At 52.1% G+C, this 17,499-nt stretch overlaps 1 protein-coding gene across 3 annotated transcripts in view; it reads right to left on the reverse strand.

The window, feature by feature from the left end:
* BMP1 (bone morphogenetic protein 1) overlaps positions 1-17,499 on the reverse strand; it is a 41,210-nt gene that overhangs the window by 9,710 nt on the left and 14,001 nt on the right. For all 3 annotated transcript variants that reach the window (XM_057723624.1, XM_057723625.1, XM_057723626.1), the window contains exons 9-15: positions 9,000-9,102; positions 7,357-7,473; positions 6,963-7,108; positions 6,664-6,859; positions 4,973-5,098; positions 3,721-3,881; positions 3,127-3,307 (exon numbers count right to left, since the gene is read on the reverse strand). In XM_057723624.1, coding sequence (XP_057579607.1) covers positions 3,127-3,307; positions 3,721-3,881; positions 4,973-5,098; positions 6,664-6,859; positions 6,963-7,108; positions 7,357-7,473; positions 9,000-9,102 — 1,030 coding nt within the window. The remainder of the gene's footprint in view (positions 1-3,126; positions 3,308-3,720; positions 3,882-4,972; positions 5,099-6,663; positions 6,860-6,962; positions 7,109-7,356; positions 7,474-8,999; positions 9,103-17,499) is intronic.

Raw genomic sequence — 17,499 nt, forward strand, 5'->3', positions numbered from 1 at the left:
CAGCTGGACACACATGCAGGACAGCCATGTCCGGCGCAGCCAGGTCACGGAGGGGCAGCAGGTGGGAGGAGGCACAGCAACAGGGGGCGGATGGGAGGAAGCCTGCAGCGGGGACAAGGCCTGGAGGTGGCAATGAGGCCTGCACGCTGGGGAAGGAGACTAGAGTCTCCTGCAGAGGGGAGCAGTGCGTGAGAAGGGGGCCTCATCCAGAACTCGGCTCTCTCCTTCTGGTGCTGTAGCTACAGAGTGTGTTACAGACACAGACACACACTCACGCCAACACACCTACATGCACAAGATCCCTCACCCTGTACTGTCATCCCGACATGACAGCACAGACACTGCCCCATAGGTACACACACACACGTATAGGATACACACCAGCCCCTCACACAGACACCACACGTAGACACATCAGCCACCAGCCACCTGTGTACCCGTGCACACACACACATCGCTGGCTCACTCCCCATGTGTGAGGAAGCACGTGCAGATACAAATACACAGGCTCAGTGGCACTCAGGGCCCCGCACGTGGGTACAAATGCAGACACACATGGATGCAGGGACCACGGGCTCGTCAGCAGCCCTGCAGACTCAGGAGGGCTCACACACACAGCTGCTCCCGTTCCGGTGGATCTGCACATGCACTCTCCCGTGAATGCAGAAACGGACACACAGAGGGACCCGTGGTCACAGGCATGGGTACATCACACGTACATACTCTCCAGTCGCTCCACGCTCATTTTAGGTACTGTGTGCCTGGCACGAAGGCAGGCATTCAGGGAGGGGGAGTGGACACCCAGAATTCCAGAGATGAGCCCCGAGGTAGAAAGATGCCAGCTGACATTCACATGGCCAGGCGGGGTCGGTGACAACAGGGGCCCTGTTCCTGGTCTCCCTAGGGAGAGGGGCCCGAGGGCTGGAGCACTGGCTCCCAGATGATCCTGCTTCTTCAATGCACTCTCAGGTTAGCCAGACTCCGTGGGACCCAAAAAACCCAAGGTCAAGAGGTGGAGGTCCCCAAGTCCTTCTCCAGGTCTCCTCAGTTAGAGCATCATGAGGGACCCTGACCGAGGGCCCTGTGGAAGCTGCCTTTGCACAAGCCCTGTGAGAAAGTGGGGGTGATGGGTACCCCACAACTTATCCTGGGGATTCACCAGGGAATTGACTGATGACTATGCTGGGAGCTGCAGGAGTCCCAGCTCATGGAATGAGCACAGATTTTCCTGAAACTGACCCCCAGGCCTTCCTCATATTTGCATCCCCCAAACCGAGTACAGTGCCTGGCACATTGTAGGGGAGGAGAAATACCTGCCCAATGAACGAGTGAGTGGGGGAGTGAGTGCTGAGTGCAGGAGTGAGAGCTGTGAGCCCCGAGAAAGGGCTGCTTTAGTGCCTGGGGCTGGGCTCTGCCATGGTGGGGGGCAGCCTCTCCTGGGAGCCAAGGGTGCAGGGTGCGGGAGGGGCGGGAGCAGGGGGTGGATGTGGGCCGGGACAAGGAGATGGCACTCACCCTCCAGTGCCAAATGCCCCGGAAGGTGGCTGGGGTCACACTGAAGGTCTTCAGGCTCTCTCTTCTTCTTGTCTTAGGGTCTCTTCGCTGGGTGTCCCAAAAGTCCAAATAGCCCCCTCCTGGGGGGCCAGAGTCAGGTGCCCCGGGCCCTGAGGGCTGAACCTTGACGCCCAGCGGTGAGGGTCCTCTGCAGGTTTCTTGTGTGAAGGGGCAGTGCATGTGTGCGTGTGCAGCTGTGCACGTGTGTATGAGTGCGCGCGCGTGCGTCTGTGCAGGGCTGAGGGTGGGGCAGGCACAGTGTCGGGCCAGGTCAGGGCAGTAACCGTGGGTGGAGAGCCCTGGGCTCTAGGTCTGACAGATGTGGTGCTGGTCCCCCTCCACCCCCCTGCAAAGACTGGAGCAACAGAAGGGCAGGAAGAGACAAGAGTAAGCAGGTAATGGCTTCCCCGGGGCCAAGCCCACCCTTGAGCAGATGTTACGTCCCCTCAGCCCTCTGGTGAGCACCTCGCAGGAGTTCCAGGTGGGCCCAGGGAAGACAGGGATTCGCACTGCAAGGGGAGGGTCTCAGGCAGCAGTGGGGCAGGGGCTGTGGGGCACTGTAAGCAGAGCGGGGTGGCTGGCAGTGCCAAGCAGGGAACCAGTGCACAGGGGCAGTGCATGGCATCCAGTGGGGCAGGCGGGGATGCAGGGCAGCCACATAGGGGGCTCGAGGACGCAGGACCCTAGGCAGAGGAGGGGAGAAGGAAGGCAGCGTGGACCTGGCCGGGGGCTTCTGCCCTTCCTGCCACCCAGGTCCGGCCCACCAGGCGTGCTGGGGTTGAGGATCCCTGGGCCGCTCCCCAACAAACTGTCTGTCCCAGCCAGCCCCCAGCCTCCTGCTCTCTCCTGCCCTGCGCTGCCTGTGCCCCAGGTCCTACTGCCTCTGGAAGACCACCACCCTCCTCACAACCTAGCGCCCGTGGAGGACTGAGGGTTACTAAAGCAGGGGAGAGGCCTCTGGAGGTCCAGCTCAGAGAGGCTGGGCAGGGCTCTGACGACCATTTAGTCTGCCCGGAGGTGGGGCCATCAAAGGGACTCGATCCCAAGCCTTACATGGGGCAGCTGCCAACAGACAGGTGCTGGTTGGATCTGAGCCTCCCACCGTGGGCCTCGGGGCAGTGGGGAGGCTTTGGGGTTGAGGGAAGGGAGGCTCCTCATTGCTTCTGAAGGCCCCGGCGTGATCCTACTTGGCGTGTGGAGGGTCTGCTTAAAGATCCAGCCACTGCCAGATATTCTGCCCCACAGTCCACAGTGTCCGGCCTCGCTGCACTCCCTGTTCCTGGGGCCTGACCTCTCTCAGGCCTTGGCCTGTGGCTCCTGAGACCTGGAGTGCCCTCTCCCTTCCTTTCTGCAGGCCTATGTCCTGCCTGGCCTCAGGTCGGCTGCCATGCAGCCCTGAGGGCTCAGGAACGGTGGGGTTCAGGTGGGGAGGGGCTGGCCTGGTGGTGGAGGGCTCGTCGGGGGAGCAGAGGACAGACCCTGCCACCCGGCACCAGAGGGGCTGCGGTGTGCAGGGGTGCAGCAGCAGGAAGAAGGGGAGGTGGGGCTCGGAGCTCGGGAGTCAAGGGTTACCTGAGAAGAAGTGGGCCTTGAAGCCCTTTTTGGAGACTGTGTTGTCGGACTTGAACTCCACACGCATATTGTTGTACTGGGAGGTGATGACCTCGGGCTTCTCGGAACCACAGAACTTGCCATGCAGCTTGGAGTCGGCTGTGAGTCCACTGCGCACCTCCACGAAGTCGTACTTGCACACCTGCGGGGCAGCGCAGCTCCAGGCCCACCTCCTCCAGGAAGCCTCCCCTGACCACCCCTGCCTGGGGATGCTCCCTGTTCTGTGGCTCCTTTTGCCTTTAGCTACCTGCTTTGCCACATTTAAGAATTCAAAAAGGTGCCAACCCCTCCGCATCAGTTCCTCTTGTGCTCCCCACGCAAGCCCCCAGCCCTGCCTCTCCCCACAGGCTTCCAGACTCCACGTCCTTCATTCCCACCTGTCACGTGCTCCCCGGCCTTCAAAGCCCCCCTCCCTGAGCCTCTCCTGCTTCCCTGAACCCCTCTCCGCCTCTATATTCCTAGAGTATTTCTTTCAGAGGGTAGGAAGCAGGCACTGAGCTGAGCTCCCATGCCTCAGAACTTTCTGTGACTCCTCCGCTCTGGGTGGGCACTTACGTCATTGCCCTCGGTCTCGAAGAAGTCGAACTGCAGGGAGATGCGGTACTGGGTGGGTGCCACCAGCTGCCAGATGCAGTTTTTGTTAGGGGGGTACTCCTTGGGCCAGCCCGGGCTGGTGATGGAGCCGTTGAGCTTGGTGAGGAATCCACCACAGGCAGCTGGAGGGACAAGGGAGGCGGAGTCACCCACTCGGAGTCCTGGCTCTAGAGAAGGGCATGGACATGGGCTGGGGTGCGTGGAGGAGGAGGCGTGGGTTTGTGGGTTCCCCCAGCCCAGGGGCTTGTGTCTGGTCTCTCCAGGCCAGAAGGGAAGGAGGCAGGGTGAGGAGGGTGTCTTCAGAATAGGAGGAGTTGAGGAGTTGTGTGGTCACGTCTATTTTCTCTGCGAGAGAACAGGCCAGGAATCTGCTTAGAGGGAGGAGGCAGGGTGAGGGGCTCCAGAAGGGCAATGCCAGCAGGCAGTAGGAGGCCTGGGAGGGAGGCAGAGGGGACGGGAGGTGAGGGGAGAACTGGCAGGACTGAGAGGAGATCAGGGAGGACCAAAAGGAGGGCAAGGAGGACTGAGAGGCGGGCAGGAAGGACCAGGAGGAGGACAGGGAGGACCAAGAGGAGGGCAGGGAGGACCAGGAGGAGGGCAGGTAGGATGAAGAGGAGGGCAGGGAGAACCAGAGGCAGGGCAGGGAGGACTGGGAGGACTGGGAGGAGGGCAGGGAGGACCGAGAGGAGGGCAGGGAGGACCGGGAGGAGGGCAGGGGGGACCAGGAAGATTGGAAGGAGGGTAGGGAGGACTGGGAGGCGGGGACCAGGAGGCACGAGGGGGAGCTGCTCAGAGGTGAGTGGAGAGAAGCCAGGCAGCAAGATCAGGCTGAGCTGGAGTCGGTTAGCTGGAGAGTGTTTCACTAGCCTTCCGGGAACATTTATAATAAGAGGCTGAAACTCAGTGCCTGTCCGAGAGCAGTGGTTTCCGAATTGTGAATCATGACCTGGTGGGCGATGAAATCAATCAAGATCAGCATTTAAAAAGAAGAACAAGAATGAAAACAAAACAAAACTGGAGGACATCACACCTGGTCACAGTGTGTTCTGAGGATTGAAACATACGATGTATCCCTTATCCACGAGTGGTGACCAAAGTGCCAGGGAATCCTAGTTTTTCCAGAAAGCGGTCTGTCCAAGGGCAGAAGAGATCCAGGCTGGAGGGCTCGGGGTCGGGGACGGAACAGGGTCCCGGGCAGTCTGGGGGCACTCACCCTCACAGCGGCGTTTGTCGGGGGCCAGCTCGTACCCAGGGTCGCAGCTGCACTTGTAGCTGCCTAGGGTGTTGAGACATCGCTGCTCACAGCCCCCACGGTTGGGCCGAGAGCACTCGTCCACCTCTGCGGTCAGAAGGAAAGGATGTCAGTGGCTGCCCCCTGGGGCCTGGGTCCCTCTTCCTGCTCTCTGCTTGAGAGCCACGTCCAGGGTCCCTCAGGCTGCTAGGACCACCCTCCGCCCCACTCCCGAGGGAGGAAGTCAGCTGTGACCCTCCCTTGTCCACTCAGCTCTGAGGCCATGGGCCTCCCTGCCCCACCCAGCCCTCCACAGCTGCTCAGAACCCCACTCAGTCCCCTGCTTGTGACAACCCCAAAGGGACAGGCAGTGCCCTGAAGGAGGGGACAGGTGGACCCCACAGAGCCTTCCTTCTCACCACACTGGCTGGGCTGGTGGCCACCCCCATTCACCGGAGCCTCTCATGTGCTGTCCCTGGCTGAGTACTACTCTTTCATCTCTGTGACGGAGGGGCTGTTACCACTCACAGCTTACAGACGAGGAAATGAGGTTTGAGCAGAATACCCTCAATGCCCAGGGTCACGCCGATAAAGAGCCCATGCTGCCTTGTCTCCTCCCTGAGCTCCTACAGCACGTTCTGCCTCTACATCTCACCAACTTTCCTTCTGTACAAACTTTTGGACTTTAAGGCAACTCCTGAATTGTTACGTCAATTCTTAGTCGAGCACCTACTCTGTATCGGCTACTTTTACCTAGGTTTGTCATTTACTCAACAAGGTATGTCTTTTTTCCAGTGGGATCCTTTCTGCCCAGTCAGGCCATAAATGCAAGGGCAGGGCGCCAGGGTCTGTACATGCCTCAGAGTGTGCTGAGTGAGTGAATGAGGAACCCGTGAAGCCATGGTAGCACCATTCACAACAGCCAAGATGTCCACCAATGGATGAAGCTAAAGGAAATGTGGTCTAGACACACAGTGGAATATTATTCAGCCTTCAAAAAGGAAACTGGGCCATGTGTAATAACACGGATGGACCTTCAGGATATTATGTTACATAAAATAAGCCAGTCACAGAAAGTCAAGTTCGGCATCATTCCACATACATGAGGTATCTAAAATAGCCAAATCAATAAAACTAAAGACTGGAATGGGGACTTCTCTGGCAGTCCAGTGGTTAAGAATCTGCCTTCCAATGCAGGGGACGCAGGGTTGAGCCCTGGTCAGGGAACTAGGATCCCACATGCCATAGGGCAACTGAGCCTGGGCACTCTGGAGCCCGCGCACTCTGGAGCCCGCACGCCACAACCAGAGAGAAGCTCGTGGGCTGCAACGAAGAGCCCATGTGCCGCAACTTAAGACCCGACGCGGCCAAATAAATAAATAAATAAAATACTTTTTTAAAGAAGTGGAATGGTGGGTGCCAGGGCCTGCTGGAGGGGGAGATGGGGAGTTACAAGTCAGCGGCCATAAAGTTTCAGTCAAGCAAGGAGATCTGCATAGCTCTGTGCCCACGGTCAGCAATACGGGACTATGCACGTCAACGTGTTCCAAGCGTAGATCTCATGCTACGTGTTCTTATCACAATCAAATAAAATTAAAAAAATAAAAAGAAGGAACAAAGGAGGTGGGTTGGCCACAGGGGTGGGCCGGGTAGGGGAGCAGGGAAGGAGGCACCTTTGAAAAAGTTGACAGCGAAGCCAGCTTTGTTAATGGACCCGTCTGAGACAAACTTCAGCCAAAGGCGGCTGGACGTGCTCTTGACGTCGTCCGGCTTCTCGTAGCCGCAGTAGCGCCCGATGAGGGTGCTGCTCTCGCTGTGCCCGTCGCGCACCTCCAGGTAGTCGTAGGCGCAGCTGTCGTGGCGCTCAATCTGGGGGTGGGGGGCTCTGTCAGCTGGAGGAGCCCTGATGGCCCAGCCCCAAGCCCCGGAAGCCCACAGGAGACGGGCCGTCCTGGGGGGCTCTCTGACCCACCTCAAAGGACTGGAAGGTGAGGCCCACATGGAAGCCTTCGGACACCTGGATCCGCCAGATGCAGACTTTGCTGGGCCGGTAGTCATCTGGGTAGTTGGGCGACTGAATGTGGCCATTATCCTTTTTCACATCTCCCCCGCAGATGGCTTTGGGGACAGGGGACAAGGTGGGAAGAGGGGGATGGTGGCCAGAATGCTCGCGAGCCCTCTCCCCGCTCCTCCAGCCCCGCCCACATCACCCAGCTTCCCAGTGCCCCCGGCCCTGGCCAATCCCACTGGGATCTCTGCTTCCTCCCTCTCGGGCCCTCAGCCTTGCCCCTGGGGTGCCAGGAGGGAGAGGTTCTAGCGTGTCCAGGGACCCCACCTCTGACTCCCCTCACCCCCAGACCTGGTACCTTCATAGACGGCAAAGAAGCCTTTCCCGACCCAGTTGCTGCTGCTGCGGAATTCCACCCAGAGGCGGCTGTCCGTGGAGACGATGGGCTCGGGGAGCTTGCCCCCACAGAAGCGGCCTGCACAGGTGGCACGGACAGAGGGCAGTGAGGCCTGAAGCAGTGCCCTCTCCCTTCCCGCATGGGGGCTGCACCTCCAGGAAGCCCTCCCCACCTCTCTGGGGGGGCTTGGGGACTCTGGCCCTGGTCTGCACTTAGCACACATTCAAGCTGGCCTGCAGCTGGTCCAAGGTCCAGTTTGGCCTTGAAGAGCCAGAGGCCACTCTAGCAGATTTCACGCACTTGATGGAAAGAACAGGAGTCTGTTTCTAGGAGGAAAGGTGACTCCTCAACCATAACTAAGGGTACCTGGGTTTTATTTACTTTTTTAAAAGAGCGTTACTATCACTACTTATCTTTTCTTGCTCTCCACATAAATAAGTAATAACCAAAAATAAACACAGTTTTCTCTTGCTCAAATGCAGGGGATGCCAGGGGAACCCAAATAAATCCCAGAATCCAGGGAATGGGTCAGAAAATGTCCTCTTTGAAATATAGGGTTATATGTGTAAGATGTTACTGAAAAACCCAAATGAACTTTTTGGCCAACTCAATAACACTCGACAAGAATCCACGTAAATGGATGAGGATGGCCATCTGTGCAATTCTTCGCAGTCAAGAATCGACTAGGGATGATTTGTGTGTTCCTAGTAAGATGGGTGTTTCTCAACTTTCAGCAAGGGACAGAGGGTGTTGCCCTAGGAATGTAAGTTATGAAAAAAAACAAAGAAACAAAAAAAACCCCTGCAATCTTGGAAACACTAACATTTCTGTAGCAGGAAGTGTCATAATGACAGCTGCTTTGAGTGACTAATAAGAAATATTCCAATATCAGAAACTGGAGGAAAAAAAGAGACGCTTGGCGAGGATTTGTCAGTCTGCTTCAGGCACAGGCTGTGCCTGAAGGACAAAGGTTCTAACGCTAATGAGTGGTCCTGAGCTACTTAGGATCACATGCAGATGGAAGGAGGGGAATTCACGTAGCCCCTCAGGCTCTAACTCTATGTCCAAGACGGCATCTTCTGTCCTGTGGTTCTGACCCACCCATCCCCCACTTACCCACGCCCCTACCCCCAAGAGACAAAGGATCCTGTGCAAACAAGTTTGGGCCACCGTGCCAGGAATGTAGGCCTCCGTGGTGCACCAGACTGAATTGTGGGCACCCTCAGGCCACACCTCACAGACAGAAAACTGAGTCTTTGAAATTGCCCAGATGAGGAAGAGAGCCTGGAGCTGAGAAGACGCGCCTGTCCATCTCCCTCTGTCTCCTTGTGTGACTCCCCCCACGTACACCGAGAGCCACCCTCTGAGGGAGGCCTGGAAGCCCGTACCGAGGATCCTGAGGGCTGGACTGGGGAAGGGACTTGCCCAAAGTCACACACTTAGTGATAGAACTGGCAGTACTGACTACACCAGGACTCCTGGTTCCCACGCTAGGGTGTTGCCCTTGGCCAAGTGCTAGTGTCGGGAGAGGATGCACAGAGTGTCATGTGAGTAGTTCTAAGGATTCGGCTATGGAAGGGGCAAGGCAGGGCTGGTGCCGGTACCTCGAAGGGGTGCCTTCCTCCAGAAGCCATCTCGGACCTCCACGTAGTCATACCAGCACAGGCGGCTGCGGTACAGGTCCATGGATGTGAAGTTCAGGATGATCTGGGGAAATGGGGGAGGAAGAAGGTTATACTGCTGCCCACACCTTGCCAGCCTTGCCCACCAGCCCCATGACCACCGCCTGCCTTGCAAGGCGGTTTGCCATGGGTAACAAATAGCTAAGGGTTCCAAAAAGGAGCTCCGGGCACAGAAATGTCACTCATCCCCAGCCACCTGCCAGTTCTAGTCAGCATTCTTCCCAGATATCCCAGTCCAGTCCTCACTTAAAATGCACAGCCGCGTTGAATATATGTTTGAGACCTGGGGTCTCATTTTACTGATCTCCTTAGTAAGGAGCCATTGCTTAGGGTTAAACAAATGCAGCTCTCCTTGTGGTCAACTTAAATAATATAAATTACAGTATCTTTAGAGGGAAGAGGTCTCCCTGGCTATAGGAAGGGCCCAGGGTGGCATGTGGGTCCTGGGGGTGTGGTCTGAATGGGAATGAAGGGTCCAGAGAGGAAGAGCAGAGGGAAGAAGGGCTAAGTCACCCATCATCACATATTTGTCACATGCTGGTTCTAAGAAGGGATTATGCTGACTGCTGAGGGGAGTATCAGGTCTGTATGCCTCCCGTGAATCGGTTCAATACACGTCCCTGTCAGGAACTTAGGACTTAGAAAAATAAGACCTATCCTTGAAAAGATCACCCAGTGCAAAACTCAGACTCCAGACATAAAGCCTGGGTTTGAATCTCGCCTCTGCATTTTCTGCTGTGAGTCCTTGGGTAAATCACTCAACCTCTTTGAACCTCAGCTACCTGGTGCGTAAAATCAGGAAAAAGCATCTCACTCTGACATAGCTCTTCATGTGTACACGCACTGCCCTAAGCACCTCCGGCACAGAAACTCATTTCAGCCCTTGAACTCATCAAATGTTCACCTAATACTGGAGGAGCACTTGACACCTTGGTAAGTACCAAGTCTCCCCAGCAGGGGGGCATGCGAACAGGTAGAGAAGCACACTTTCTAGGAGGGAAACTTCTTCCTTAGTGGTTTCTGGAGTGAGCCCCGAAGCCTGCTATATGTTCAGAGTCCAACAAGCAGAGACTCCAGAGAATGGCCCCTCCACCTGCGAGGCATGTGCAGTGAGCATGGGAAGGCCTGAGGGGCCCACCTGTTAGATGCCAGCTGGGTTCCCTGCTGGAGGACAAGGGGACAAGGGGGTCTGTCTCCCCTCTGACTCATGGCAGAGTGAGAGGCAGACAGAGTGGAGGCCAGAATGAAAGAGATCCCACAGCAGGTGCTGGTGGTTGCTGTCTGTAGCCAAGGTCAACGCTGCCACTGGTAAAGGAAGAGCTCCTGGCTCATGGTCACGTTAGCACTGACTGCATCAGAATTCTTGATTTCAATACCCATCTGCATGATCCTTCCCATTTCCTGACCTCTGCGTCCCATGACCTCCTCTCTCACCCTCTCTGCCCCTTCTCAGCCAGCACATCATGCCCTGGGCCTTGTTAGCAACCCTAATCTCAAATCCAAGGACCCCATTCTCCATCTATGTGCCCCAGTCTTTTCTTGTTCACTCCCTCTGTATGCAGAGCTCAACAATCCTTCCAATTTACTATGACCTTCAATCCACTGAGCCGGTAGTATTTTCACTGCCTTTCACCCCTATGAACTTACATTTCTCCTAACCTTGCTTGGAAACCACAGTTCATCTTTCATCTTTTCTTTTGATTCACACATGAGTTTAAATATGTGTGTGTTGCAGGGGGGCGGGGGGCTTTCATTAATTTTGTTACTCTGAGATGTAATCAAGCGAGATCACGTTTTGAAAAGAAAACTATATTACTCTTTGATTTTTTTTTTGGCCATACCACATGGCTCGCTAGATCTGTTCCCCAACCAGGGATTGAACCTGGGCCATGGCAGTGACAGCCCAGAATCCTAACCACTAGGCCACCAGGGAACCCTGCAAAACTATATTATATAACTCTTGCTGATGATGATTAATCATCATTGGGAATATTATTATTATTATTATTATTATTATAAAAATACAATCCTGGCATTTTGAAAGACTGAAGTTGAAAATCTGTTCTGTACACTTTAAATATATGCAGTTTATTGTATGTCAATTGTATCTCAATAAAAGTCCTTAAAGAAAAAAAATAGATTAAAGGAAAAAAAAAAAAAGAAAATCTGTTCTAACTCTTGCTATAGAGCCAGAGTCTTATGACCTAATATTTTATCTTTTTAGAAAGTGACCAAATATGACCACAGAGGAAGTTTAATTCACTGTGGAATCCTCAGTGCATGGCACGTAGCAGTTGCTTAATAAGTATTTCTTGAATAGAATTTTGTTTTTTGGAATCTACTCTACAGATACAGTTGCCCAAGTGTATAAAGATGTAAGTTTCAAGGTATTTTTTTTTGGTAGTGATGAAAGCGTCAAAAAACTTAAATCAGCATCCATCAAGAGACCTGCAAGGGATGATTAAATAATTAAATTAAGGGCAATCAAGATGATGGGATGCCAGGCAGCTATGTAAGTGATTGAGGTAGAGCTATTTGTGCTGACATGGAATGATGACTGTGATTTATTGTTGAGTGAAAGGCAAGTTACAGAAGACCACACATACACATACACACACACACACACATACACTTGCACACACATGCACACACACATACTAGAGGGTCTGGAAGGATATCCCAGCTTCGCTGTCTCTGAGGAGTGGGATTTGGAGGATGATCAAGGGGAGAAAATTCACTTTTTACTTTAGGCATTTCTATATTGCTCAAAACTTTTACAACATGCATATGTTATCTTTATATCTAACAAACAACAAATATATCTTTAAATAGTTGCTGAATGGGGACTTCCCTGGCGATCCAGTGGTTAAGACTGTGTTCCCAGACTTCCTAGGTGGCGCAGTGGTTAAGAATCCACCTGCCAATGCAGGGGACATGCGTTCGATCCCTGCCCCAGGAAGATCCCACATGCCGCAGAGCAACTAAGCCCATCCACAACTATTGAGCCTGCGCTCTAGAGCCCGTGAGCCACAAATATTGAGCCCCTGTGCCACAACTACTGAAGCCCACGTGCCTAGAGCCTGTGCTCCACAACAAGAGAAGCCACCACAATGAGGAGCCTGTGCACCACAATGAAGAGTAGCCCCAACTTGCTGCAACTAGAGAAAGCCCATGTGCAGCAATGAAGACCAAATGCAGCCAATAAATAAATAAATAAATAAATAAATAAGTAAATAAATAAATATATTTATTAAAAAAGAAAAAAAAGACTCCGTGTTCCTAATGCAGGGGGCCCAGATTCCATCCCTGGCCAGGAAACTATGCCGCAACAAAGACCCAGTGCGGCCAAATAAATATTTTAAAAAAGAAAAAGAGAAACATTCCAATAAAAGTTTGAAAAAAAATTCTTTAGAAAAAAAAAAAAAAAAGAGTTGCTGGATGGATGAAGGAATGTAGAGGGCCAAGTGAGGGCTCCTGGCTCCTAAATTTACACCCTTAACCAGTACTCCACGTGGCCTCCTTGGGTCTGCCAATAAATTTCACTCAGCAGCTGCACTGAGAACAGTAGCAACTTTCCTTTCCTCCTTGAACCATGGCTCTGTCCAGGATGAATGAATTCAGGCCCCCTGAAGAAGAAAGCATGCCCAGCGGGCAGAGCCCCACAGTGCCCACCTGAGACCTGCCACGGGCAAGAGGAAGCACAGGTCACCTCACACAGAAGGAAGAGACCTGGGCTGGCAGTCGGGGGCATTCTACAGGCAGGCGCAGCCACGGCTATATTGAGACTGGAGGTGTCTAATTACGAGTTGTAACAACTTCTGTCGTGTGGAAACAGCTGTGCTCTGGTGGCAGGGGCACTGCCCTTTGCCAAGGAAAACCTGGCCAGCTCTGCCACTTCCTGGCTGGTGGTTCCGGCCCGTGGCCTGACTTTGTGCCTCGCTGTTTTTGGCTGAAAAAATGGAGGTGACCATAAGGACTCCACTGGGGAGTCCTGGGTAAATGAGATACGGGTGCAGAGTCCCCAGCTGCACCCCAAGTGTGCGAGGTCTTCCTCATGCTTGCTGGGTTCTCTCAGGGAAGAGTTGGGAAAACACATCAACCCTTGGGGACCCGTTGTCTGGCTTTAGTCTGCATGGTCTTAGGCCCATCTTTTAACTCCTCTGGGCCTCCGTTTCTTTATCTATAAGATGGTACCTGCCCCCTTAGGGAAATCAAATTAACACACGTAGAGTTTACGACCTTGTCTGACGTGGGTGTCATACATACGTGTCATATCCATACGACACTCAATAAATGTTAACTTCCCTCCTGGAGTGGAGTTTGCTTAGATAGTTTGATGTTTGGTTCACAGAGTGGTCTAGATCAGAATCCAGGAAACAGAGGGAGGCAAATGAGGCACCCGGGGAAGTTGACCAGGGCTTACTCGTTTAATAGATCAGGACTATAGAATGATACTAGCAGCTAACATTGAATTCCCACTATGTTCTAGGCAGTGCTCTAAGCACTTTATGTACATTAACTTGTTTAATCCTTGTATCAACCCCATGAGGGAGGTACTAACACCAGGCCCATTTTTTTTTAATAAATTTATTTATTTATTTATTTAATTGGCTGTGTTGGGTCTTTTTTGCTGTGCGCGGGCTTTCTTTTAGTTGCGGTGAGTGGGGGCTACTCTTCGTTGTGGTGTGCGGGCTTCTCATTGCCGTGGCTTCTCCTGTTGCGGAGCATGGGCTCTAGGCGTGTGGGCTTCAGTAGTTGCAGCACATGGGTTCAACAGTTGTGGCTCATGGGCTCTAAAGCGCAGGCTCAACAGTTGTAGCGCACGGGCTTCGTCGCTCCGCGGCATGTGGGATCTTCCTGAAGCAGGGATCGAACCCATGTTCCCTGCATTGGCAGGCGGATTCTTAACCACTGCGCCACCTAGGAAGCCTTCACTAGGCCCATTTTACAAATGGGGAAACAAAGGCACATAGAGGGTAAGCAATTTCCCCAAGATCATACATCCAATCAAGAGCACAGCTGGGAGTCAAACCCAGGCGCTCTGGGTCTTAAACTTATACCCTTAACCTCTATTCCACGTGGTCTCCCCGGGCCTACCAATCCATTTTGCCTAACAGCTGTGCAAAGAATGAGCATCAACTTTCCCTCCATCCTCAGAGCCCCACGCCCTTCAGTGCCTGAGAAGAGGAACTTAAGGGAGGACCCAGACCAGTCCTTGCAGAGGAGGGAGGAGAGGGGTCATCTCTGCCCAGCTGGGGGATGAAAGGGGGGGGTTAGCGAGGGTGTTACAGAGGAGGCAGAATTTGGGTTGGACCTTGAAGAATAGGCAGGATATCAGAAGGCAGGGATGGGAATGAGGGTGGACACTGCCAAATCTAAAAAATATTTTCAGTCCTTATCTTCTTGGCTCCTCTGCAACATTTGACCACGGTCTCCTTCTGAAACCACTTTCCTGCTCATAAAGGAGTTCCCTTCGTTGCTTGGGAAACACTGTAAACCCTCTTCAGGGCAGCTGCTAATTATGTGCAGTGTAAAGACTTGGGGATCCTCCAAGAAGTCCTCCAAAGTGGCTCCTTCTCCTGTTTGACATCCCCACGATCTGCACAATTGCACAAGATAAGATTTACATATCACTTGCATTTCTGGCAATAAGCTGAGAACTGGGAGGCAAGTGAAAACAACCTCTCAGGAGCCAAATAGATGTCAAAGTCCATCGCTAACACAGGTGGATTTAAGGTTTACTGTTGAAAGAGTAGACTTTGGAGTCAGATAGTCCTAGAATTGAATGCTGGTTCCACCACTGCTACTTGAGCAAACTTGGCCAGATCTACACCTGTCCTTTGACCCTTAATTCCCTCCTCTCTCCAGGAGGAATAACAATACCTATGTCATGAAACTTTGAGGAATAATGAGATCACGCTTATCAGATGCCAATACTTTGGTACACAATTGGTAAGTAACAGAGTGGCCTTGATGATTTTATGATACCATCCTCTTCTGACTCCACAGCCTTTAAATGTTTCTCTCCTCCAGGGTTCCATCTTTTCTTTGAAAATACATTTATTTATTTATTTATTTATTTATTTATTTATTTTTCAGCCGTGTTGGGTCTCTGTTGTTGTGTGTGGGCTCTCTCTAGTTGCAGTGAGCGGGGGCTACTCTTGGTTGCGGTGCGCAGGCTTCACATTGCAGTGGCTTCTCTTGTTGAGGAGCAAAGGCTGTAGGTATGTGGGCTTCAGTAGTTGTGGCTCACGGGCTCTAGAGCACAGGCTCAGTAGTTGTGGTGCATGAGCTTAGTTGCACCGCAGCATGTGGGATCTTCCCAGCCCAGAGCTCAAACTCGTGTCCCCTGCATTGGCAGGTGGATTCTTAAGCACTGTGCCACCAGGGAAGTCTCCAGAATTCCATCTTTGGTTCAGTTACAATTCTACAATTTCAGCCAGGACTGCAGGTGGGTTTTACTTTTTGCATTTCTACAATCATGCATTGGTTAATCTGGACTTTTTTATCCTTAGTCCACTTCTCTCCCTGGAGCTCCATGCAGGCCTCTGAAAAAGGATGGGGAGTCTTGTGGGAGCTATGGAGGGAGCAGGCCCAAGGCACAAAGAGGCTCCTAAGGTAAGGCCATGTATCTGCTAGAGACTAGGGTCAGCTCTTGCCAGCCCAGAGCAGCAAGGAAAGAATTGGGTCCTGACCAAGTTGCCACACACTTGCCGACTGAGCAAACCTCCTGAATGGGAAAGAAGGTGATGCTCTACCCTACTCTGTGCTCCTTGGAGCCAGGGACTGCCTCGTGCACCTGTCCATCCCCAGTGCCAGGCCCAGCACTGGGCACCTAGTGGGCACACAAGTTGCTGAAGGGCACTTAAGTAGTTGTTGGCATGGGACAAGGCTTTGGAATACACGTAGTATTGCAATCACAGACCTTTGTGTCATAATCCAGGTTCTACGTGATCTTGGGCAAGTTAATTTTTCCAAGTTTGTTTTCTCATATACAAAATGAGGATAAGATTAGCAGCCAGCCTATAACATTGTTGTGCTAACTGAAAGACATAACACAGAGATTTAACACACGCCTGGCCAATCATATGCTTAATAATCATGAGTTGTTATTATTATTATCATCTGCAGTGAGATTTCCAAAGGCTAGAAACCCTCAGCAGAGGAATGAAGGGCAAGGTCAGTACAAGACAGTGAAAAGGACCACAGTTTTTAACTTAGATTCAGAGCAAGAAGAAGAACAAGGAAGGGGTGGGTTCACGTTTGAGGGAATATGGTAGACAGTTAACCAAGAGAGATAGGAAACTGCTCGACTCTCAATACAAGTCTGTCATAAACGAGGATGATCTTCAAATTACAAAAAATAAAAAGAGCATCGTTTGGAAAGGAAATAGAAGCTCAATAATATAGAAGGAAAGTCAGTGAGCGCCTCTTTAAACTGGCTTTTGTCTCTAGACTCAAAAATGACATCAGAGGACATTCAAATAACTTGCAGATGTGAGCAGTGTCTGTAATCTTGAGAACTCAGAAGAAAATCTGTCCCAGTTTTCAAAAGGGGTGTGTGTGTGCACGCGTGCGTGCACATGCGTGTGCTGGGAGGGGGGTTTGGAGTGAATTCTGGGAATTGCAAACCACTGAGTTCCATGTCAGTCCCCAATTAAACAGACGGTCTATGACCATTTAGAAAAGAAACATTTGATTACTAGGAGCCAGTTTGGGTTCACTTGAAACAAGGCACATCAGACAAATCTCACTTCCTTTTTAAAAGGGGATTTACCAACTGGTGAAACAGTGGATTTGTTTTGGTAGGGCAACTCATCCATGTATTCGGCATTTATTAATCACTTCCTGTGCCAGAGACATAAAGATGACAAAGGCCTGGTCTCAGAAGCAGCTCACATCATGGGGACCTGTGGCTGGCTGGTAATGACATTTAGCATAGTCATAGCTAGAGGAATAGCTCTGCCCGAAGCCTGCAGATTACTGGGTCAATGTCCGTTCAGAGGGAGATCTTAGATCTGCTTTGATTCATGTCCTGTTCAATATTTTGATAAAAGGCCAGGTTTGGAAGACCTAGAAGACATGCTTATCAAATGAGCTCATGGTAGAGTTGAGGACGGCTACTGGCTAGATGGTGGAATTCTGATTCAAGATGATCTTGAGAACTGTTGGAATGAGCAATGTGACCAGTAATAAAATCTAACCCAGCTCACGGGTGCACTAGGATATTAAAGACCAAGTTCCAATCAAGGGAAATAAAGCCTTAAAGCTGACTCTTGGGAGCAATAAAAATATTAAGGACATGGACGGTCTAGGGGTGGGTGAGAGGTCCAGACTCCACATGAAAAGCCTGTGAGTGGATCTGAGAAGCAGGTAGAAAAATGCCTGGCACATGGTAAATGCTCTTCACGGTTAGCATTTA

This window comes from Hippopotamus amphibius, chromosome 2, assembly GCF_030028045.1.
Source record: "Hippopotamus amphibius kiboko isolate mHipAmp2 chromosome 2, mHipAmp2.hap2, whole genome shotgun sequence".
Classification (NCBI taxonomy): Eukaryota; Metazoa; Chordata; class Mammalia; order Artiodactyla; family Hippopotamidae; genus Hippopotamus; species Hippopotamus amphibius.